General features: G+C 39.1%; 2 protein-coding genes across 3 annotated transcripts in view; both read right to left on the bottom strand.

Annotated features, from left to right (window-relative positions):
- Positions 1–8,077, bottom strand: part of LOC132178371 (protein NO VEIN-like) — a 49,542-nt gene extending 41,465 nt beyond the window's left edge. The window contains exons 1-3 of the mRNA XM_059590813.1: positions 7,751–8,077; positions 5,248–5,585; positions 3,427–3,655 (exon numbers count right to left, since the gene is read on the bottom strand). Coding sequence (XP_059446796.1) covers positions 3,427–3,655; positions 5,248–5,585; positions 7,751–8,077 — 894 coding nt within the window. The remainder of the gene's footprint in view (positions 1–3,426; positions 3,656–5,247; positions 5,586–7,750) is intronic.
- A 1,858-nt stretch (positions 8,078–9,935) lies between these two features.
- The window catches only part of LOC132177655 (protein NO VEIN-like), a 59,157-nt gene continuing 46,555 nt past the window's right edge, over positions 9,936–22,537 (bottom strand). For both annotated transcript variants that reach the window (XM_059590071.1, XM_059590072.1), the window contains exons 9-13: positions 22,058–22,170; positions 20,309–20,711; positions 19,908–20,225; positions 17,759–18,013; positions 9,936–11,465 (exon numbers count right to left, since the gene is read on the bottom strand). In XM_059590071.1, coding sequence (XP_059446054.1) covers positions 10,356–11,465; positions 17,759–18,013; positions 19,908–20,225; positions 20,309–20,711; positions 22,058–22,170 — 2,199 coding nt within the window. In that variant the 3' untranslated portion in view covers positions 9,936–10,355. The remainder of the gene's footprint in view (positions 11,466–17,758; positions 18,014–19,907; positions 20,226–20,308; positions 20,712–22,057; positions 22,171–22,537) is intronic.

Genomic DNA, 22,537 nt, shown 5'->3' with positions numbered 1-22,537 from the left:
ATTTCTACCCTCACAGACTCCGCACAAACACCGGCAGCAGACCCTAAGGGTACCGGTGTCGCCCGCTTGCCAGGCTCCTTGCCTAGAATACCCAGAGCAGAAAGACTCGAACCACCCTTCGGAGAGCACTAACCAATCGCCGGATCATAAGAGACGTCAGGAGCGGGGGGGAAAACCTGCGCCTTTACCTGAGGACCCGAGACAAAAACGCGTACTCCCATCGTCGAGATAATCTAAGTAGTGGAACCCACTGGCGAAGCGTCACCCAGAACACCAGCCCTCACCAAAGACTTCTCCTCTGGCCCTTCTCCTGGCAACGCGCCCTTCGTCGGCACCTCTACCGAAGACAGAAGCGATTGAAAGGGGAAGCCGAGCATGGGTACCCCTGTCGAAGATCAGCGACCCAGAACCGGAAATCTCATAATCGACCGGCCCTATTCCAGTCGATGCAACCTTCATCGGCGCCTCTGCCGGAGGCACAGAAACGGTCAATAGGGGAGGACGAAACCTGTCGGAGATCAGCGACCTAGAATCGGCAAGCTCAGAGTTAACATCGACGCACACTGGAGCATATGGGCCGCCCGCCGAAAGAGCCGTCGCTCCTGCAGGCTTCAGCCTTGAACGCGAGCCCTCCCCTTTCTCCAAGGGCCTTGCCACACACTCCACAACAGAAGCATCTTGCATAACCAAGACCTTACTAGCAAGGCCTGGATCAAAATGGGCCGAGCCTTCTTCTTCCTAAAATAAGTCTTAATTGGTTGAACAGGCTTACCATGATCCAACTTGGGCCGCCCAACCTAAGCCTTGTTGAACTAGGCCACGCCACCCTTGATTATATCCCTTCTGACCGATCATCTACAATCACGAGCCACACCATGCTTTGTTGTACAGATCTCCAGATTACTGATCACTGTGTCTAGCCTAACCAAACCCACGTCAACCTCTCCTTTTAGCCTTCTCAACAACTCCCTAGCATTAATTTGCTCGTCTTTTACACGAAATAGGGACTACTCCACATGACAGCCATCTCCCTCATGTCCCTTCAAGAGCTTAGCACCAGTTATCGATGCTGGCAGCTTCACCATAGAATGCAAACTGCTCACCGGAGGTTGGAAGCTACTCGCCGGAGCTCTGTTAACATCCCCCGAATAATCCCCTTCCTTTGAGTTGCTCATTCCCATCTCAACCAAAGAAAGGATCTTCGTTGGACCCTCCATGCGACCGCCCAAAGTCCTCACCGGGTCCTTGATCTTTTGAGAACCCCCCATATGCATGACAAAATTATAGGCTTGCTTTTCCTTCTCTGCAGAGACCTCCTTCAGCCATCTTGGAACTCTGGCAATCAGCTCAGTATAAGTATTGAAACAATCCTCTACCGGTTGCACCGTCAACCCCAAAGCCTCCACATAGCTCCTCCTTCCCACCCCCTCTTTTTCCTTCTTTCCCTCCTTGGCCTCTCTGACCTCACACAAAGCTGACTTTGCGAAACACACCTCCAAGATAAAGCGTTCCCATCCTTCATCATAGCGACCCTCTGGAATAATAATCGAACTGCAACGTTGCCTTCCATCAAATTCTTCTATCGTCAAGAAGCCCCCATGTCTATTGGAACATTTCTGCGCAATTATCCGTGGATACCTTGCTCTGGATTGATCCCAAAAGACTTCAGAGGTTTCCACTGCCACCATATCCTCCACTATGCGTACCAGCCACACTAGCTCATCCTTCTTCAAGAAAATAGATTTTTATTTCCTGTTGCTTCTTTCAAAAATCCTCACCCCTGAAGCCCCTCCCTTAATCAACAACTCAAAATCTTTGGACTCCATAGACCACCTTCTCGAACCAGCCATGACACTGACCAAACAACTAAAAACTAACACCAAAACAGCACTCACACGCCACCCACATGCCTACGCTCAGGCGGAGGTGGATGAGAGAAAAGAGAGAAAATGCATAGAGACCCTTTTCTCAAATCAGTAACACTCCGAGAGTGGTGTTCTTTGTTTGGACGGATGTGCTAGAGAAGATATTAACTTTGGATAACCTAAGGAAAAGGCATGTCTTTGTGATTGACTGGTGTCGTATGTCCAAGAAGAGCGGAAATTCATTGATTACCATCTCTACTCCATTGTGAGGTGGCTAGAGATTGGAGGGTTTTGCTCTTATGTCTTTTTGGGATAGAGTGGGTCATGTCCTAACAGGTAGTGGAGCTGTTAGCTAGTTGCAAAAGTCAATTTGGAAGCCATTGTAATATAGAAGCATAGAGAATGGTTCCATGCTTAATGTGGTGTATTTGGCGGGAACAAAATGGGCAAAATTTTGAAGATTGTGAGAGTTGGGTGATAGAGTTGATAGAGTTAAAAGCTTTTATGTTCAAATCCCTTTATGTTTGGATGGCTACTCACAGTAGTCCTGTATTTTATAATTTTCCAAAGTTTCTAGATTTGTGTTCTTTTTCTTCTCCCTACTGGTGTATATCATGTATAATCCCTATATACTTCGGTTGTACCTCTCTCTCTCTCTCTCTCTCTCTCTCACCTCATAGGATATGAACAAACACTTAATCTGAATTATTTTTTCCTTTTTTTGGTGTTAGGAAGAGAGGATGGAGGTGGGAGGCACATGTGCCCCCAAACAAACAAGAACTTGCCATAGTATCATCTTCAATACCCACAGGATCTAAAGGGATGGCCAAAACCTTTGTTGATATTATGTGCCATAGCAAAATTTTCAGTCCTAATAGGATGTGAACGTCAAATCCTTTAATTTTCAGTCAAATATATACTTCATATATGAATAACCCACTCCCAAAGGACCAGGCTATTGCAGTACGACTTAGCTATGAAATTATTAATGAAAATTATTTAATTCCAACCAAATCACATGAGAGACACCCTATGGTAAATTTTTTGAAGACTATGTAATATGATTCTGAAAAGGCTTGAACCTTCAGAATTGTAGTGAAATCATTGTAAAGAAGCCAATGTACATGTAAATCTTACAAAGTAAAATTAAAATTCAACATCAGATAAGCAATATGAAGCAGTGGACAGATATGAAGTATAATCTGTAGCACGAGAATGAAAATACCTCAGACACAGTTTGCTCACAACATGCCTTCTTCCAGGTTGTAATGAACATTCTCATAGTGTTATTATCAATTGCAAGATCAACTCCAATCATTTTGTTAGCCTTCTTAGTCTTGCTGGAATTATCTACTGGCTGAACATCTAGTTCTTTGTTGCGTCTCTCACATGATTTGGAGGCTGCAGACGTGGTGCAGCCTAGATTTTCAGATTTTCCTTTCCTTTTACGTGATCTATCCCTTGAGCTGCCACTAGAAGGAGAAGGGTGCCCACACATTTCACCTTTCAACCCAAGCTGTATCATATCTTCAATTTCAGATGGGCAAGGACAGCTACTAACTTGGTCAGAACTTCTAACATTTTGTGATGGCAAGTTAAAATGGTGGCTGGTAGCATTATCAATTCTTTCATCTTCAGAAGTACAATCATCATCCAACTGCTTCTTCAGCGACGAAAAAAGAGGGTGTTCCATGTCTTTCTTATCAGCTTCTGATTTCAATGCTTCTACAGATTTCTTCAATGTGATATTCTCTAAAAACATCCCTTTTCGGATAACAGAAATATGCATCCTGTGATCATAAAGTTTAGCAATTAAGCATATCTTATGTCAATTTGCACATGTAAGAGCCAGTGAAGAAATGACATATGCTGAATACTTTATATATATATATATATATATTGCAAATCAAAAGTGCAAAGGGGGACAACCCTAGTACATAGGAAGTAAACAAGAGAACGCTGAAAAAGAAAAAATTAAAAAAGCCCTAGATGTGCTGAATACACCATTTTCCCTTGGAGGAGTATTTGGCAGAATAAGGCTCCCTTGAGAGTGGCTTTCTTTGCTTGGTTGGCTGCCTTAGAGAAGATTTTAATCATGAATAATCTTAGAAAACAGCATGTCATCTTGCTTGATTGGTGTTGCTTATGTAAAAAGAATGTGGAGTCAATAGACCACCTTTTACTACATTGTGAGATGGCTAATGTTGAATGGAATTTCATCTTCAGCCTTGTAGGGTTGGTGTGGGTTATGCAAAGGGTTTTTTGGTAGGAGTCGGGATGACATTATATGGGAGATGGTTCCCCCTTGCCTTATGTAGTGTCTTTGGAGGAAAGAAATGATCAGAGCTTTGAAGACAATAAACATATGGTGGCAAATCTAAAGGATTTTTTCTTTTAAGACTCTCTATCACTAGACAGCTGTCGTTGACTTAAATATTTATAGCTTTCATATTTCTCTTGATCCTTTTTCTTCTGCTAGCCAGATACTTTTCTTGTATATTTCATGTATACTTTGGTTGTGCCTTTTGCGCTTTTTAATAAATTGTGTTTAATAAAAATTAAAAAAAAAAAAGAAAAGAAAAAAAGCGCACTCATGGTGAACACCTTAGAAAAAGGTTCCTAGCCTTAAGGTTCAGACAGGCCTTTGACAGCACTAATGTACCACTATTCATTATTATTCTGAAAAAAATAGCAATAAAACTGAGTTAGTATTTGGGATTGTCTATAAAAGGGAGTTTATTAGAAAAAAGGAATTCACGACAATAAAAAAATGAAAATGGTTGAAAGTATTGTCCAAAATGTTCCTCAAAGTAAGGAAATAATTTAAGCTTATCATAGGTTCCAAAAAAAAAATTATATCATAACTGCAGAACACGAAAACCTTCATTCAAGTAGTATGTATATTTGACATTTTTATAAAGCTTGAAGAACTAGATTGCACTGATAATAAACGATAATTGACAATCTTGAAAAAAAAAATGTTATGGAACCCTAATCCAAGAGACACTAAATGCACGACTTTATTAAATTGAATTTCATAAAAAATGGCCATACAGCAATATGTGGAAGAGTGAAGCTGTGCACAAAACAATATTCTCGATAAGAGAAAAGAACTAGTTGCACAAGCAAAGGCAAAATGAGCATATTAGTTAACATCCATGGTCTATAACATAAAAAATTGTAAACTCTTGTTATGTAAACTCCAAGTACCATATAAATCTCACTTAATATAGAAAGTGCATTTCTCTGTAATTAAAAGAGGATTACTTTGTGAAAGCTTTTATGTTAATGAATGAACATAGTAACTCGGGTTCCTAGAAATTATTTTTGGTTACACATACAACACCTTTTTGTTAAAAAGTAGGGAGAGAATATCACATACCCCAAGCTATGAACTCGAATGCCAAGCTTTTCCTTGCCTGCAACTGATCGCTTCTTAGCAATGAAATCCAAAAACTCTTCAACCCTAATTTCTTTTTTCTTACTCCTACATTTGAACTTCCACAAGAAAGAAATTATCTCTTCACTGGTTATTTTACAGACTTCTGTTACATCTGATTTCACTGAGAAATAGTGCAAGACAAGTGGATGTCGTAACAATGGTCCCAATTCCAGCTCTTCAAACTGCTCTACACCCTCATTCTCACAGATTGCCACTTCCAAATCATACAATGATGTGATTCTTCGGACCCCAATAAAGCAATGGATAAATGCATTTATCTAAATAACCACAAAAAAATGTAGAAAAAAAAAAAAAAAATTATGGATGTCCAATAATAAAAAAAAAAAAAAAGGAATATCTTACCCTCGACATGTTTGCTAAGAAAATGGGGAAATTAATTGCTTGTAAGTTTTCTCTTCATCCTTTTCCTTTCTTTTTGGGTTTCAAATGGCCGCAATATATGGCTTCTTTCTCTATAGGCATGCAAATAGTCATCAAAAGATTCATGAATTTTTTCATATAAAGCGAAGAAAGCTGTCTCAAATTTCCCACATATGACCTCTCTTAGGACAGTCATACATGATATGACACCATCCAAATACGGATTTTTCTCATAAACAAATTATGAAATTCAAACTCTATATCCTAATTTGATTTTTTTTTTTTTTTTTGTCATAAAATTTGTACCCTCCTTTGAATGGTAAGAAAACCAAAAGCATTGAAGCAAAAAATCTGAACATTAAGTTTTATCTTCGGCACAAATAAGGCTAATTTTTTAAGTCTCTCCCCCCCACCCCCCACCCCAAATCTCTAAAGTATTTGTTCTCACAAAAGTTGAAAAACTCGGGCCAACTACATCAAAGAATCACATTAACCCCGACCAACCGAACAATTCACTCTTCACAAATTCTAACTAACAAAATTCCAAATTTATAAAAAACAGGGTTAATTACCTTTTCCCCTTGAATTATCACTCATTTACACATTATTCCCACAAACTACCACATGTCACACTCAAGAGCCTTAAACTACCATTCATTAACAAAAAAACGTCTCCGTTAGTCAAAATCGTTAAAAGAACATTAAATGACAAAAATACCCTGAGTTTAGAAACTAAATGTAATTAAACACTCTTAGAGTTAAAATAAATAAATAAATAAAAGGAGAAATTCAAAAAATAAATAAATAAAGGGGGGAAATCTCTGAAAAATAAAATATATATTAAAAAAGGAAAATTCTAAAAAATAAATAAATAAAAGAGGGGGAGATTTTGAGCTCGTTTGGGTGTGAGCTTTTTTTTTTTCTTTCTTTTGTATTACTATTATTATTATTATTTTTTTTTTTTGAAATGTTTTATTATTTTTAAAATTCTGAATACCGAGAAAATTTTTTTTGAAATTATGTTTTGATAGTTTAAAGGACATAACATAAAATTGTGAAAAATAAAATTAAAAATGAAAACAAAAATATATGTATCATAAAAAAAGAAGAAAACAAAAAAAATTGGGATGGTTTGAAAACCATCCGTTTGGGGGTAATAGAGCCACCCAAAAACCCCTTTGGAGTGGCCTAGTCATCTTCGAAACTAATGGGAGTGGCTGAGGCACCCCAAGCCACTCTTTGAGAGTTGCTGAGTTACCCTCGAAAACCGCTCTAGATGGCTTGGGGTGGCTAGACCGCCCGCCTAAGTATATATTTTTTTTACTTTTTAGAATTTTAAATTTTTTTATTAAAGGTAATTTTTAGTTAGGTTGAAAAGAGTAGGAGTTACACCCAAACATAAATTTTTGTTTTTTTTTAAAAAAAAAGTTTAAGGGGTCACCCAAAAATAATTGAAAAAAACAAGATATATTAAAAAGGAAAAAAAAATTAAATTAAATAAAAAAGACCCATGGCTTGGCCGTGGCCGGCCACTCCCAGAGTGGTCGTCGAACCAGTTTTAAGTTTTAAGTTTTTTTTTTTTGTTTTAAATTTTCATATTTTTATTTGAGAGTATTACTTTTCATTTTACGTCTAAAATACACACAAACAAATGGATAGTTTAAGGAGGACAGAAAACATTTTATAGAAAGAAAAAAACTACTAATTTTTCCGTTGCTTGACATCCTGAAAACATTTTTCTGTGTTTAATTCGCAAATTCATTTATATTTTTATGTAATTTCATATAATATAAAGTAACTAAAACTTTACTGATTGTGTCTACTAACGTCATTCCGTCTGTAGGCTTGAGTGTGCCAAGTGGTAGTTTAGGGAGAAAAAACGGGTAATTAACCTTTAAAAAATTCAAATTGTTTCTCCAAAGCTTTCTTGTCAACCAAAAAGTGTGATTACGTAAGGCGTTCAGTAACTATTTTCCTCCACTTTCTCAGCAACCAAACAGGGCACTTATTCCAAAAATAATAATAATAACACAAAGAAGCACAAAAGCGGCTCCCACGTTACCTTCCCTTCAGTCATCATAAGGCGGAAAAGATTCGGAACCTCCTGCATTGCAAACCCTAAAGAGGTCCACGAGTCGACCTTGAGCGTCAACATCGCATCCTGAGACACTTTCCACGCGGTCACGCCCTCTCCGGCCGAGATAATTTCGCGGCGAGCCTTCTCGACGGCGCGATTCACCTTTTCCATAAGCTCTCTCCGGTTCTGCGAGGTGCTCGGGCCTGGTACCTTAGAGTTTTGTATTGGAAAGTTAGAATTTTGCTGCTGCGGATCCCGGCGAAGGCGGTGGCGGCCACCGGAGGGGTGGAAGCCAGACGGCTGTCCGGACATTGCGGTAAAGAGTGGAGTGAGAAAAGTATGGTTGTGTTTGAAGGCATCCAAGTATATAACGTAGAACTGCTCGTTTTCTGTGCCAAGTGCTTAATGCTTTAATTCTCGCCAATCACATGGTTTCCTACGTAAAGACTGTACGGAGGATCATAAAGAAAACATCACCGTCAGCTTTGATCCCATCCATGATGCTTAATGGCTAAGTAAGATATGGATATGAATATATGATGTTGACGAATTTGTATTTGATGGACAGGATTTGTCAGGCTAATAATCTCTTCTGAGTTTGGTTTCAGAAGATATTTTTCACTCCTTGGACTCGCGGGAGACTTGTGCTGCGACTCCCATTCTGCTCGTCGTGCCTTGGTCTACTCTACAAGGAGTTGACCATGGTCCACGAATATGATACATTAACGGTAATTCAAGATACGCTCAAAGGATTTTTATGTCATGTCGCTCTCTAAAATTACTCCATATTTTGAAAAAAAAAAAATTATTTAACTATTTTTTTTTTAATACTTTCATTTGGTTCTCCAAATTAGGGATTTATTTTCACTTTTTCATTTAAATATTATTTTTATGATTTTTTTTTTTCAATATCCATATTTTTTAAATTTGTATTTTTCTAACGGTCTTTTTTTTATTTTTTTATTTTTTTTAAATGTCAAATATGGGTGTAATACATCATCTTTCTTATATCCCCTCCAATTTTATGTAACGTGATCTTCAATAAAAAAAAATCAAAATATTGTAAGAACCACACCACATAAAGAGGGAAAAGAGATTGAATGGTGTATATAATTACAAGTAATGCTATAAGAAAAGATTATAGTCTTCATTAAGTCATCTCATATGTGATATGACTTTTATTTTCCCTAGGTTTAAACTCTTTATTTTTTTCCTTCTAGAGTTTACTTTTTATCATATGAGGTACATATGGTTTTCATAAAAATGAAGATAGTATCTCCATTCATCTGCTGTTAGAAGACTTAACGAAAATTTGCATTACTAACACGTGAACCAATTAAATTTCGACACCTATCATAAGTGCCAAATCATCATATAAGCACCCCTACCACCCAAAATATATATATATATCCCCGTCACAAAGCAAAAAGACATTTTTTTTTTTTTTAAGAAAAAAAAGGTATTGAAATTTAAAATTAAAATTGAATACCCTTGAATTAAAATTGAATACCTTTTTTTAAAAAAAATTAAAAAGATATTAACATGCTATGTCTCATGTATTTATTTGGAGTTTTGAGAAGCAGTTGAGGCCCTATTTCAAATCAAATATATTATGAATAGAGGTTTCCTTCAAACTGGGTTAGAAAAACTTCTTTCAACTCAGCCTATAAAAATGACATTTATCTTCTTCTTTTTTAATAATATGTGAGATGCACATGAGTTTTAATATTATTTATTCTATCTTTGTCACTACTATTAAAAAAACATGTGTATCTCACATGTTAGTAAAAAAATAGACATATGTTATTTTTATAGACTGAGTTAAAAGAAATTCTTCCAACCCAGTTTGAAAAAAAACTCTGTCCATATATTATAACCAACTTTAAGAGGATTTGAAGTAGCAAACCGAATCTCTACAAGTACCTCACCTAGAGTGCGTTTGGCTTTGGCACATCAATTTCACAAACTAAAAATGTAATTTTAAATCAAATCGTAGAAAATATATAGTTTGAATTGTTTGCTCACACTGTTAACTCTCTGCTCGCTCACACTGTTAACTCTCTTTGCAGTTTATTATTGGAACTGTTTGCTCACACTGTAAAGGTTAACAGTGAACTGCACAAAGATTATGCAAGAATTCATGGGCAACTGCTTAAGCCACCACTCACTGTTGAAGAATAAAAGAGAAAATTAAAGTAGGCAAACATTTACATTACTGCCCGCGATACTTTTTCAATACACAAAACATAAATTTATGAACATGTTGTAGGACCAGAAAGTAAGACATCTAGGCATTTTTAGCCACTATTATGAACAAGAAAGTTTTTTCCAAATCATATACTCGGTCAACCTGATCATACTTCCCTCTAAAATCCTAGGGTTCTAGCACCAAATTCCCTTTCCAGGACCAGAACTTTGTTTATGAACTTCTAATGGACTGACCCGCCAATTTGAAGTGACATGGTAATTAATTTTCCCAGTCATCAGAGAAAGAGTCCGCATAAACAAACCTTTGTCATTTCAGTGTATTTCCAGCTAGTTCATAAAGTTGAGTCAATTCCCGAGATGCACAGATAAGAACAAGTGCCTCTTAGGAGACGACGACAGAGAATTCCTTCCGCTGCTTTGGCATCATAACAACTAAATGCAGCTTGCCTAGCTGACACAATTTTACTGGATTCTTGAATATCGAGACCCTTGCAACATTGTTACCCAATAAAACAACGTGTGCAATGCCGTATGATTCACCTTTATCCACAGCAAATTGCCACTCTCTTGTTGATATACTGAACCAGTCTTTTCTTTGAGATTTGGTTGCTTTAACTTCAATGTACTCTTTACTATTCTCCTCCCCTAAAACAATGTCATAGGGTAACCCAGTTTCAATATCTTCATTGACCCACTTCACAACTCTCTTACCAACTTTCCCAGTAAGGTATTTGAAAGCGACAAGCTCGCCAAGTCTCCCTGTTTGTGTGGCTTCTGTTCCACAAGGTGTGCCAATTTCAAGTTGATCTCTCTTGCTGAAATCAGATGAGCCCAACTCAGGGCCATTGGATATAAGATCAAAATCAACATGCATACTAGGATCAGTCTGATTACAAGCATGGCCAGACTGATTTTCCAAATTGTCGCTGTCTGGCAAACATAGGGCCGTTAAAGTTGCTTCTGAATCATTTTCAATGGTCCAATCATCATCGATTGAGATAGCAACAACATCATCAGTTTGCATGACTGTTCCTTCAGAATCATCTTCCTTTTTCTTTCTTGGGCTGCTGCAAGGCTGTGCAGTGGTTACCTGCACCCTATAATCATTTGCATTACTAAAACCCGGTGCAGTTTTCCAATTCACAGGTGGCCAGTTTGAGTTATTTCCTCCTTTCATTTTGGACTTGGAATAACTTTTCCTATCTATTGTTTTTGAATCAAAATTTGTCCGTAGTGAATCATCATTCTTTGTCAATGAAGGCACAGATGAGAGGGACCAAATAGATTCTTCATCAGGAAGTTTTGGCACCTTTTGGCTATTTAAGATAAAAAACTCCATCTGCTCCTCACTGGAACCTGATTCGGCCATGGTCATGATCATGTGAAGGAAATTTGCCAAGTGTAGATCAGGAGTTCCATCAAACACCAAACGAGACAGCTCCATAAATAAGGCATGAGAATCAGATTCTCGGGTTGCGTACAAAATGTTATCCTGTAAAAATCATAAACACAAGGATATAAATAAAAAAGGAGACATATTTTTTTTTTATAAGTAAAAGTATTATATAACAAGAGCGCAGAGGGGCGCAACCCATATACACGGGAAGTATAAAAAGAGAGCGCCTAGGAAGGAGAGAAATGAAAGAGGAAGTCAGAAAAACTAATTACTAAAGGAGTTAACCAAGCGGCCGTCCAAGAGTAAAGAGTAAAGAAGAAAAAATGAGTCAGCTCCTCTATAGTCCTAGTAGAATTCTCAAAATATCTAGCATTTCTTTCAATCCATATACACCACATAAGACATAGAGGAACCATCTTCCAAACTACCGCGCTTCGAGCACGACCTCCCGACCACCAGCAATAAAATAAATCCCTCACTTTGCAAGGCATAACCCAAAGCAACCCAAACCGACTAAGGATAGTGTGCCAAAGAGTTCTTGCGGTTTCGCAATGGAGAAGAAGATGATCTACCGACTCTCCTGACTTTTTGCACATACAACACCACTCCACCACCACAAAGTTCCTCTTACGCAGATTATCAATAGTCAAAATTTTGCCTAGGGCCGCGGTCCACCCGAAAAAAGCCACTCGCAAAGGCACCTTTGTGCACCAAATACTCTTCCAAGGAAACACCTCATGGTCAAAATTAGACAATGCCTTGAAGAGCGACTTAACCTCAAACTTGCCTTTCCTAGACGAGGCCCAGCAAATACGATCCACCGTACCTACAGAGATCTTGCACGAGTACAACCGATCAAAAAAAGGAGCAACCAAATCCATCTCCCAATCCTGAACGGGACGCACAAAAATGACATTCCACTCTACAACCCCATTCCTCCAAGAAAAATTATCCTTCACCCAAGCTTCTTTGTGCCTAGCGATGCTGAACAACGAAGGGAAGTCTTGCTTCAAAGGATTTTCCCCACACCAAATATCATGCCAGAAACGAACTTTCGAACCCTCCCCCACCTCAAACCGACAACCTTTGGCAAAAGAACTCCAACCTTGTCGAATATACTTCCATACACCCACACCATGAGAACCCAAAGCTTCCTTCGTGCACCACCCGCCTTCCTGGTCTTCGTACTTGGCTTTGATAACCTTGCACCAAAGAGCCTCACTCTCATTCGCATATCTCCAAAGCCATTTCCCCAAGAGAGCTTGATTAAACTGATGCAACTTTCGAATACCAAGACCACCGTAGTGCAAGGGACGACAAACTTGATCCCACTTTACAAGATGCATCTTAGCCTCATCTCCCATTCCTCCCCACAAGAAATCTCTTTGGACTTTCTCAAGCCTTTTAGCAACACTCATGGGAATCGGAAACAAAGACAAAAAGTAAGTTGGTAAATTAGACATAGTACTCTTGATGAGAGTTAAACGGCCTCCTTTGGAGAGGTACATCCTCTTCCAACCTGCCATTTGACGCTCCATCTTCTCAATCACATCATTCCACATAACCGTGTCCTTAAACGGCGCCCCAAGAGGGAGACCCAGATACTTCATGGGCAACTCAGCAACACTACACCCAAGGATATTAGCTAATATCCCAATGTTCTCCACCTCTCCGATAGCCACAATTTTGGACTTCCCAAGATTAACTCTCAAACCCGAAACAGCTTCAAAACATAAAAGAATGAGGCGCACATACCGTATTTGCTCGAGAGAAGCTTCACAAAAAATCAAGGTATCATCAGCAAATAAGGAGTGAGAGACCTCCAATTCCGAAATAACCCTATCTCCCACCGAGAAACCTCTCAAAAGACCTTGGTCAACCGTAGCATTCACCATCTTACTCAAAGCCTCCATAACAAGAACAAAAAGTAATGGAGAAAGAGGATCCCCTTGCCGAATTCCCCTCGAACTGCTAAAGAACCCTTCCGGAGAGCCATTCACTAGAATGGAAAATCTTACCGAAGTAATACACCACTCTATCCAAGCCTTCCACCTCTCCCCAAAACCACTCCTATGCAGCAAGTACAAAATAAAGTCCCAATTAACATGGTCGTACGCCTTTTCCAGGTCCAATTTACAAATAACACCTGGCACCCCTTGCTTCATGCGACTATCCACACATTCGTTTGCAATAAGAACCGAATCTAAGATTTGTCGACCCCCTATGAAGGCATTTTGAGAGTAGGAAATAACCTTACCCAAGACACTTCTCAACCTAAAGGCTAGAACCTTAGAAACAATTTTGTACACCCCTCCCACCAAGCTTATGGGCCGAAAATCCTTCATCTCCACCGCATCCGCCTTTTTTGGTATCAAGGAAATGAAAGTAGCATTCAAACTCTTCACCAACTGCCGTCTACGATGGAACTCATCAAAAACCGCCATAACATCTTGTTTAACAACACCCCAACAAGCATGAAAAAAAGCCATGGAGAAACCATCTGGACCCGGTGCCTTGTCACCATCCATACCATTTATCACCTCCCAAACCTCCTTTTCCTCAAACTCTCTTTCCAACCACCTACAATCCTCCTCATCAATAGACAAAAAAGGCTGGTTGTCCATTCTAGGCCGCCATGAACTTTGCTCCGAGTATAAGTTTTGATAATACTGCACCATGTGATCTTTAACCTCAACTGGATCATCGGATAAGACACCATTAATACGAATCACTTCCACACGATTGTGCCTGCAATGAGAATTTGCCATCTTGTGAAAGAAGCGAGTATTTCGGTCCCCCTCCTTAAGCCACAAAGTTCTCGATTTCTGGCGCCAGTGAATCTCTTCACACAACAAAGTGTTCTCCAAAACTTTCAACATATCCGCCTTTCGAGACTTCTCCTCCTGATCTAACCCTCTCGATTCTGCCAAATCATCCAACTCTTGAATACCTCCCATCAACTCCTTCTTCTTCCTCCCAATATCGCCAAACTCCTCCTCATTCCATTTTTTCAAATCCATTTTGAGGGATTTCAATTTATTAGCTAACACAAAGCTAGGAAGACCCTCGAAAGAATAAGATCCCCACCAAGAGCTAACCTTGTCAACAAATCCTTCGGCTTTGAGCCACATGTTCTCAAATTTGAAGTACTTTTTACCTCTGCAATGAACCCCACAATCCAGAGAAATAGGGAAATGATCGGAGAACATGCGTTGAAGTCTTTTTTGTGACACTGCTGGGAAATGATCTTCCCAATCCGAGGAGAGCAAGAACCGGTCTATTCTAGACCAAGTCTCATTTTCTTGATTATTGGACCAAGTAAATTGTCCCCCCATCATCTGAAAGTCCACCAAATTGTTCTCCGAAATGAAGTCCGAAAAGTCCATCATGCCCACAGAGTAATAAGAAGCACTAGAGCGCTCACTAGGGAATCGGACAATATTAAAATCCCCACCAAGACACCAAGGAACCTCCCACACATTCATCAAACCAGCCAACTCTTCCCAAAGGACCCTCCTTTCCACATCCTCATTCGGACCATAAACCCTTCCAAACGCCCAAACCCAATTGTCCTCCACATTTTGAAAAGAGCATGCCAAAGTGAACTGCCCCACACACTCCTCCTTACTCTCCACCACCCTCCTATCCCACATCATTAACATCCCCCCCGACAAACCATTAGACCCTTTAAACTTCCACCCCACATGTTGACCACCCCAAAGAGTGTGAACCACCTCCCGGGAAATAGTCTCTATCTTGGTCTCAATCAAACAAACAATATCTGCTTTCCACTCCTTCAAAAGGCCCCTAATACGCAACTTTTTTTTGAGGGCATTCAACCCTCTCACGTTCCATGCTACGATGTTAAGCTTCATGATCCACCAATTCGACCCTTCCCACGACCCCTACCTTGCATAGAGAACGTCTGGCCCCTGTCAACAAGAAAAGCACTCCCTGAAAAGTCCCCCAAATCAGAGTCATTCTGCTTCCTGGAAGCTTCAATAGAATTGAACAAAGCTGCCAACTCCTCCTTCTTTCCCTCATCTGAAACACCAATTTTTGGGCAAAATTTGAGGCAGCTTTCAACTACCCAATTAGGAGAACATTTATCTGATCCTAATTCCTCCAACCCAATTGTTGCTAAGATGCTGTCCTCCTCCCTATTTGACCCATTCCCAATTCCAATTTCTTTCTGTCCACTATGAATCGACTGAATCAAATTAGTAACCTCCCCCCGACATGCCCCTGTCATCCCAGAATTCCGACGAGAAGAAAAAGCCACCGGAAACTGATCAGAAGCAGAGCCCATAACCTCACCTACATCGCCTGACTCCACAGAACACTCCGGCGAACCCCCACCGGCGTCTCCAGTCTCCATATGGCGCTCCAGCACAGTCTGTGTATTCTCCGGCGAGAAGGGTGTCTCCGGCGACTGATCTGAAGCAAAGCCCATAACCTCACCTGCATCGCCTGCCTCCACAGAGCACTCCGACAAACCCCCACCGGCGTCACCAGTCTCCATCCGGCGCTCCGGCACGTTCTGTGTGTTCTCCGGCGAGAAGAGTGTCTCCGGCACCTTCTGAGTAATTCCCGGCACGACCCTAATATTCCTTTCGCCTGCCCAAAAGTCGAAGAAGAGGCTTCTAGCGATCCCATTGCGGTTTTCCACCTCTGCGGCCCCTGTTTCCTCCTCCTATAAGTCACCATCGCTTTCTCTTTTCAAGTGGTTTGTGCCTCACTCGCCGGACTTATAGAAACCTCTCCACCAGTGCCGACAACCGCCTTGGAACCTTCTTCAACCCCCCTGATCTCTGATGGGACCTTTGCGACCACCGGCGAAGGAGTTGCTGGCCTATCTGAGCCAGAACGTAAGCCAAATGTGAACTTTTCCTTCTTCGTTGATGCACAAGCCTCGTTTCCTCCTTCTAGGTTATTAACACCCAGACCCGAGCCCACCGTTCCTTTATGTTTAAAAACTGAAGTTTTCTTCACCCTCCACCATTTTTTGGGCTTTATAAATTTCAGCCCAGACCCCTTAATCCCTTTCGAAGCAGGCTGCCTCTGACCCGCTGGGTGAATAACTGGCCCAAGCCCAAGCCTGCTGCCCTCCTCAGTCTTAAGCGCCATGTCGATCTGCATCATACCCACGTCACATTCTTGTTGCAGACGCTTCAACAGGTCCCTGACTTTGAGGAGCTCGAGACTTAGCTTGGAGTAGGTCTGCCCAACAGCATGGTGCCCCTTCCCCCTCTGTCCCGTCGTGCGATCAGAAACCGTCATCGATACCTGCGCCATCGCCGGCGTTTGTGGGTTACTCGCCGAGGCTCTAAACGAACACCCCATACGACCATCATCCATTGAGCCTTGTCTTCCAACCTCTGCAGATACTTGGACATACCTCGTCTGAATCACTCCAGGATCGCCGTGAGTCCTCTCCGAGACAAGAGTCTTAGTTGAAGCCAAAGCTTTCCTGCCTAATTCGTGGGTTTTCTGTCCCATATGACCAGAAGCATTTTTCGGCCACCTCTGCACCTTTTCGCACTGTTCCTGGCTGGAATTACAGCCCTCCTTAATTTGCCTCGTCGATAACCTCACTGCCTCCGCATAGCTCCTGCGTCCCTTAACCTCCATTACACTCTTTTCTCCCCCGGTTACGCCATGCCCACTGATCACTTGAGGTTCACGTAGAGAGAGGTTTGCCACTCGCATCTCCTCACTGAAACGATCCCACCCTATCCCACGCCTACCTTCTAGAATGATGATCGAGCCACACCTTTTTCTTCCATCAAACTCCTCCAACGTCAGAAAGCAACCATGCCTATTAGCACACTTCTGAGCAATAATTCTAGGATACCCAGCTCTAGACTGATCCCAAAAGACTTCTGCACTATCCACTGCTACCAAATCCTTCACATTTCTCACTAACCAAGCTAACTCATCTTTCTTCAAGAAAATGGATTTATGAAGTCTTTTGCTCCTCTCAAAAATCCTCACCCCTGAAGCCCCTACCTTAATCAGCACCTCGAACTCCTTGGAAATCATGTCAAGCATCATAGGGAGCTTGATTCTTAAATTGTCAAAAGTATTAACAAACAACAGCTAGTCTAAATACACAATATCTCTGCACAAGGAGGATGCAAGTGACATTTACTGACATGGTTAATCTTCAATTCTAGCAATGGCATATACTAATTCAATGTACAGCGTGACATTAGCATGCCCCAGTGAAGCTTGCCAGCTTTGTAACTTTTGAAGTGGTACTTAAGTCCTAAATGTCCTTGAGAGGTTGCAGTCTCAAATTATATGCTTAGTAGCACAAACATAGGCTATATTCATGAGAGAGAGAGAGAGAGATAAAAAAAATTGACTAAAGGATCCCTATCACATACCTGCAGAAGACAGCTACATTCAATTCGCTTCTTAGATGCACCACAACTCTTTATAATGTTCCTGTAGAAGAGCTTTTCAACAACAACAACTTGTAGACGACTCAGAATATCAAATCGAGACTGCTTGAGCTGAATATATTTATCATGGTGTGTGCTATAGAAGTAGCGCTGAGAATATGGAAGAGCCCAGCCCACCAATGAAGCTTTGAAGCTACAGTCTGCCAGACCATAACATATTGCTTCACGAGTTACAACCTGCACATAAATGCAACAATGTAGAAAGGAAGATTGAAATCACATTATGTAACTTGTTTTTCTCTTTTTACTGTTATTTTTCTTTTTCTCTTCAAAGCGACAATACATGGTGCTCAATTTTCTAAAAGCTACAGAATCTAAAAGTGGATGAAGTCCACCCACACAACACAACCAAATGTACAAATTATCATGCTTATTGCCAGTTATAAAGATGTCTTGGCACAGAAAACCTAGTTCAGGTCCCATATTATGATGCAAGTCAATCATTTAAAACTATGTCCAAATGTGATGGTACTCTGCTATTCCCTTATTGAAAAAGAAAAAAAGAAAGAAAAAAAAGGTGTGAGAATCATTGCAGAGGCAATTATATCGTTTTCTATTTTCCATACCTAGGGGTGTCAATGCGGGCAATTTCTAACCGCCCACTAACTGTTTAACCATCTAACTGTATAACCGCTACCCGCTATAACCGCCTAGTGGTTAGAGGTTATTAGGTTTACTAACTGTAACCGCTAATTACCTTTTTATATAATATATTTTTATAATTATAGTTATAATTATAATAATATTTATACATATAACATAATCACTTGATCATTAAATAACACTTATTTTTTTTTAGATAATTAAATCACAATTTGAGTATTAAATGTATAAGATCAATACTTAATCATATGATTTAATGACAATTCAAATATTTTATTCAAGTTAATTATATTATTAATGTACAATAATAATATAATTCGTATAATATCAAATTAAGGTGTTACTTATAACCACAATTGAAGTATTAATGTATTATCATTATAATTTTAGTAATTTATATATTATCACTATAATTGATATGATTATATCACATGATGAATTGATCATTAAATCATATGATTATATAATAACAAATAATACATATATAATATGACATAACTCATAAGTCATAAGTCTACAAGTTAATCATATGATTCATATTATTCATGTATATTGTACAATGATAATCACAATTGAATTAAACAATACGTTGCTTATAACGACAATTGAATCAAAGCATTATTATTTATTAAATACTTTATACTTAGAAAACATACATCACATTATCTTAGATTCTTAGATCTAAGATAGTTTTATTATATTAAAATGAATTGTGATTTGTAAGATAATATGATCATATAATTTAAGTATGAGTGTATGACCATTAGATCATTAGGAATTTAGGACTTAGGAGTTTGAGCATTACCATAATACCATTAGATAATAAGTTCAATTCAAAAAAAAAAAATTATAAGTAAATATTATAATAATAATTTAAATCATTAATCATATGATCTAATTTAATGAGATCATATGATTATATAATATCAAATTAAGCAATTGACATTAGATTCAACAATGTGTTACTTATAGGGGTGTTAAGAGAGCAAGCCGCTCGCGCGCGAGTTAGGGCTCAACTCGCATAAGCTCGGCTCGTACTTGACTCGAATATTAAATGAAGCGTTTCGTAAACAGGAAAAGCCCAAATGAGGGTAAAAAATGCTATAGTAATAAAAAAGCCCAAAAAGCCCAATTTTAAAAAAGCGGTTAGCGGACGGTTAACTATTTCACTAACCACTAACCGGCGGTTAGTAGCTAACCGCTAACTGCCTAACCGCCTAGCCGCTAGGCAGTTAGCGGTTGCTGTTAGTGAAATCTACTAACCGCTAAGGCCGTTACGGTTAGCGGTTTTCGCCAATCACCACTAACCGTAACCGCCTTAATACTCCTGGACCATACCTGGTCATTCTTTTGCCTTGGATATGCTTTGGCAGCAGCTATATCTTAAGTGGTGTTACATGAAACAGAATTAATCAAACTCTTTTAAGTTTCTCAGAACAGATTCTGGAGAGAGAGAGAGAGATCTTACCTCTGAGAGTGCAGGAATCCCTAAGGTTTGCATGAGGACAGACACTCTTGTTCGAAGTATCTCTTCTTCATCATCACTAAGTTCACCAAAGTACAGAAAACCAATTTTATCAAAATGCTTAAATTGATCTCTTAACTTCCTATCATCACACCAGCACACAAGGCCAAACGAAGGGTGCAGGGAAACCCATTTATCCTGTTCAGTCGGAAGCACCATAAATTCCAATTTCATAAGACATTCTTTCAAGTAAATGGCATCTTCAGGGCTCAGGAGTCCAGATTTCAGTCCATCACTCCACTTGAGAAAAACTTGGAAAACCTGAGATATGAAAGGAACACTCAGGTTTTACTAAAACAAACAATTATTGCAAGTGCGGTTTTACTTCAAATTTGAGTACTTACTGCATTAGCTGCTTGTGAAGGCAAAGCAACAGTAGATAATTGCTGCAAAATCTGTAGATAGCTTTGGAGAGGAGGGGTCTCGTGTACTTTGCAGCCATCAATGAAAAAGTCATGAAGGCCTGGATAAATATTGCTCAGCATCTTGCTTAAGAGGTGATGGGTCACTGCTGTCAAACTGCATTGCGGAAGAAACTCCTTCATTTGGTCCAGAGAACCAGTTGAATCATGCCAACAGACTTCTTCAGGAGATAAGAATATACCAGGTACCGTATCATCAAGCGTAGCACCAGAGGCATATGGAACAAATATAAAAGGTCCTGAATGTAACTCCTCTGTGATCTTCTGCTTTGAAGTAGCCACTTCATTCCAAATGAATGTGTACAATTTTGACATTTGTGATATGCTGCCATACAAAAAAGGTTGGGTCCCATTTAAAATGAGCAGAGGTTTGCTTATCAGAATTGGGTAATGGGTGGTGGGGGGCAGGATGGGGAATCACTGAAAAGCAATCAATGCACAACATCAATACGGAAACCCCATTGTGAAGAGAATAAAAAGATGACATTTTAAGCACACCTTATACCAAGACATATATATATATTGTGAAAGTCAAGACAAAGACCAAAATACCCTTTTAGCCCTAAGAAGCTCTTCTAACACCATCCAACCTTGACTCAGCTGACACACATCCAAGAAGACATGGCACAGGTTTGCTTACGCACAGAAGTTCGCAGAACTTATGGTATCACAAGAGAACTTGGAAAGTACACAAGAAATCTCATAAATTACAAAAATTATTCCACCGAAAAAACTTTTTCCACAAAGGAGAAAATACAGGTGGAAGAAATATCACCCATCAACCAAACAGCACCCAAAAAAACAAAAATAACCTGAAGTTGCATGCACTCTCAAGAGATAAAAATAAAAGCTAAACTATAAAAAGGAATCTCAAGAATGCAGACAACAACCTTCTCTGGATTTATTGCTTCCTATTTATTTCAATACTTACCTTAGTCACATTAAAGTCCTAATCAAGATTTACATAAACTTGTCCATACCAACATTAGGAGAAACATGCTTCAATATTTGCAAGGCATCACTAAGCAAAAATTCAGTCAGGTGGTGAACAAACAAAAACCATTTCAGGTGAATACAGCAACATCCATTTTCAAAGAGAATCAGACTATGATTAGAAGAGTAATTCAAGTATATGATGTTCTCAAACGATACTACAGGAACAACACGTGGTTGAAGCATTGACATCAGTTTGATTGTTTGCTCTGAGAAACACACTAATGTGGGCACCATTGCATGATAATTTATACACACACACACACACACACATACACTACTCTTTAACCATCTATAAATAAAAGAAAGACAGTACTGGACAAAACTTATATATGGTGCAATATACATTGGACTGTTACACCACTAACATGCTCAAAACAGAACAAAAACCCAAGATACTGATAAACTCAACACATACTTTTCTTGAAGAGAAAAGCAATAGCAAAACCACAAACGGATTTTTATGTGAAAAGAGAAATACTGCAAATTATGAATGAAGAATTCAATTAATCAGCACATAGAAATCAACAATTATGGCCCTATGTAGTAAAAAAAAAAAAAAAAGCATTAAATTAGTTTCTATAGGCAGCAGGAAAGACAGTTACTAACAACAAAATGATCTAACTTTCAGTTAACAAATGTCGAAGAACTAACTTGGTGAATGAGATGGAGCAATACCTGGCCTTGAAAGGTGTCTTAGATCTCTTCCATACTTTCAGAGTTTCCAAAATGTCATCAATGGTAACTTTAATCTTAAACCCAATATCACTTACTAACTTTCCACTTCTCACCTGTTTCAATAATAAAAACATAGAACAATAAAAAACTTGTAGAAATCTATGTCAGCTAAGTCCTCCCATTATATAGGTATTTTTTATAGCTTGTCAAACGGCACATCTTTGATTTATTTATTTATTATTTTTTATAGGCATTTGGCCCTAAGGGGAAGGGAAATGAGAAATTCAAACTAGTAACATCCGCTTTATGAGGCAATGCCCCCAGTCGATTAAGCTAACCCCTTAGGGTTGTCCCACAACACATCTCACATGATGTTAGGCAATAAATCCTTGTTGAGTAACATAACAGATGAAAATATGTTTTAAAAGATTTTACGCATGCACATGTGTATATATATATATATCAGCCTAAATAAAGCAT

Source organism: Corylus avellana, chromosome ca4 (assembly GCF_901000735.1).
Source record: "Corylus avellana chromosome ca4, CavTom2PMs-1.0".
NCBI lineage: Eukaryota > Viridiplantae > Streptophyta > Magnoliopsida > Fagales > Betulaceae > Corylus > Corylus avellana.
This window is presented reverse-complemented; position numbering and strand designations above follow the sequence as displayed.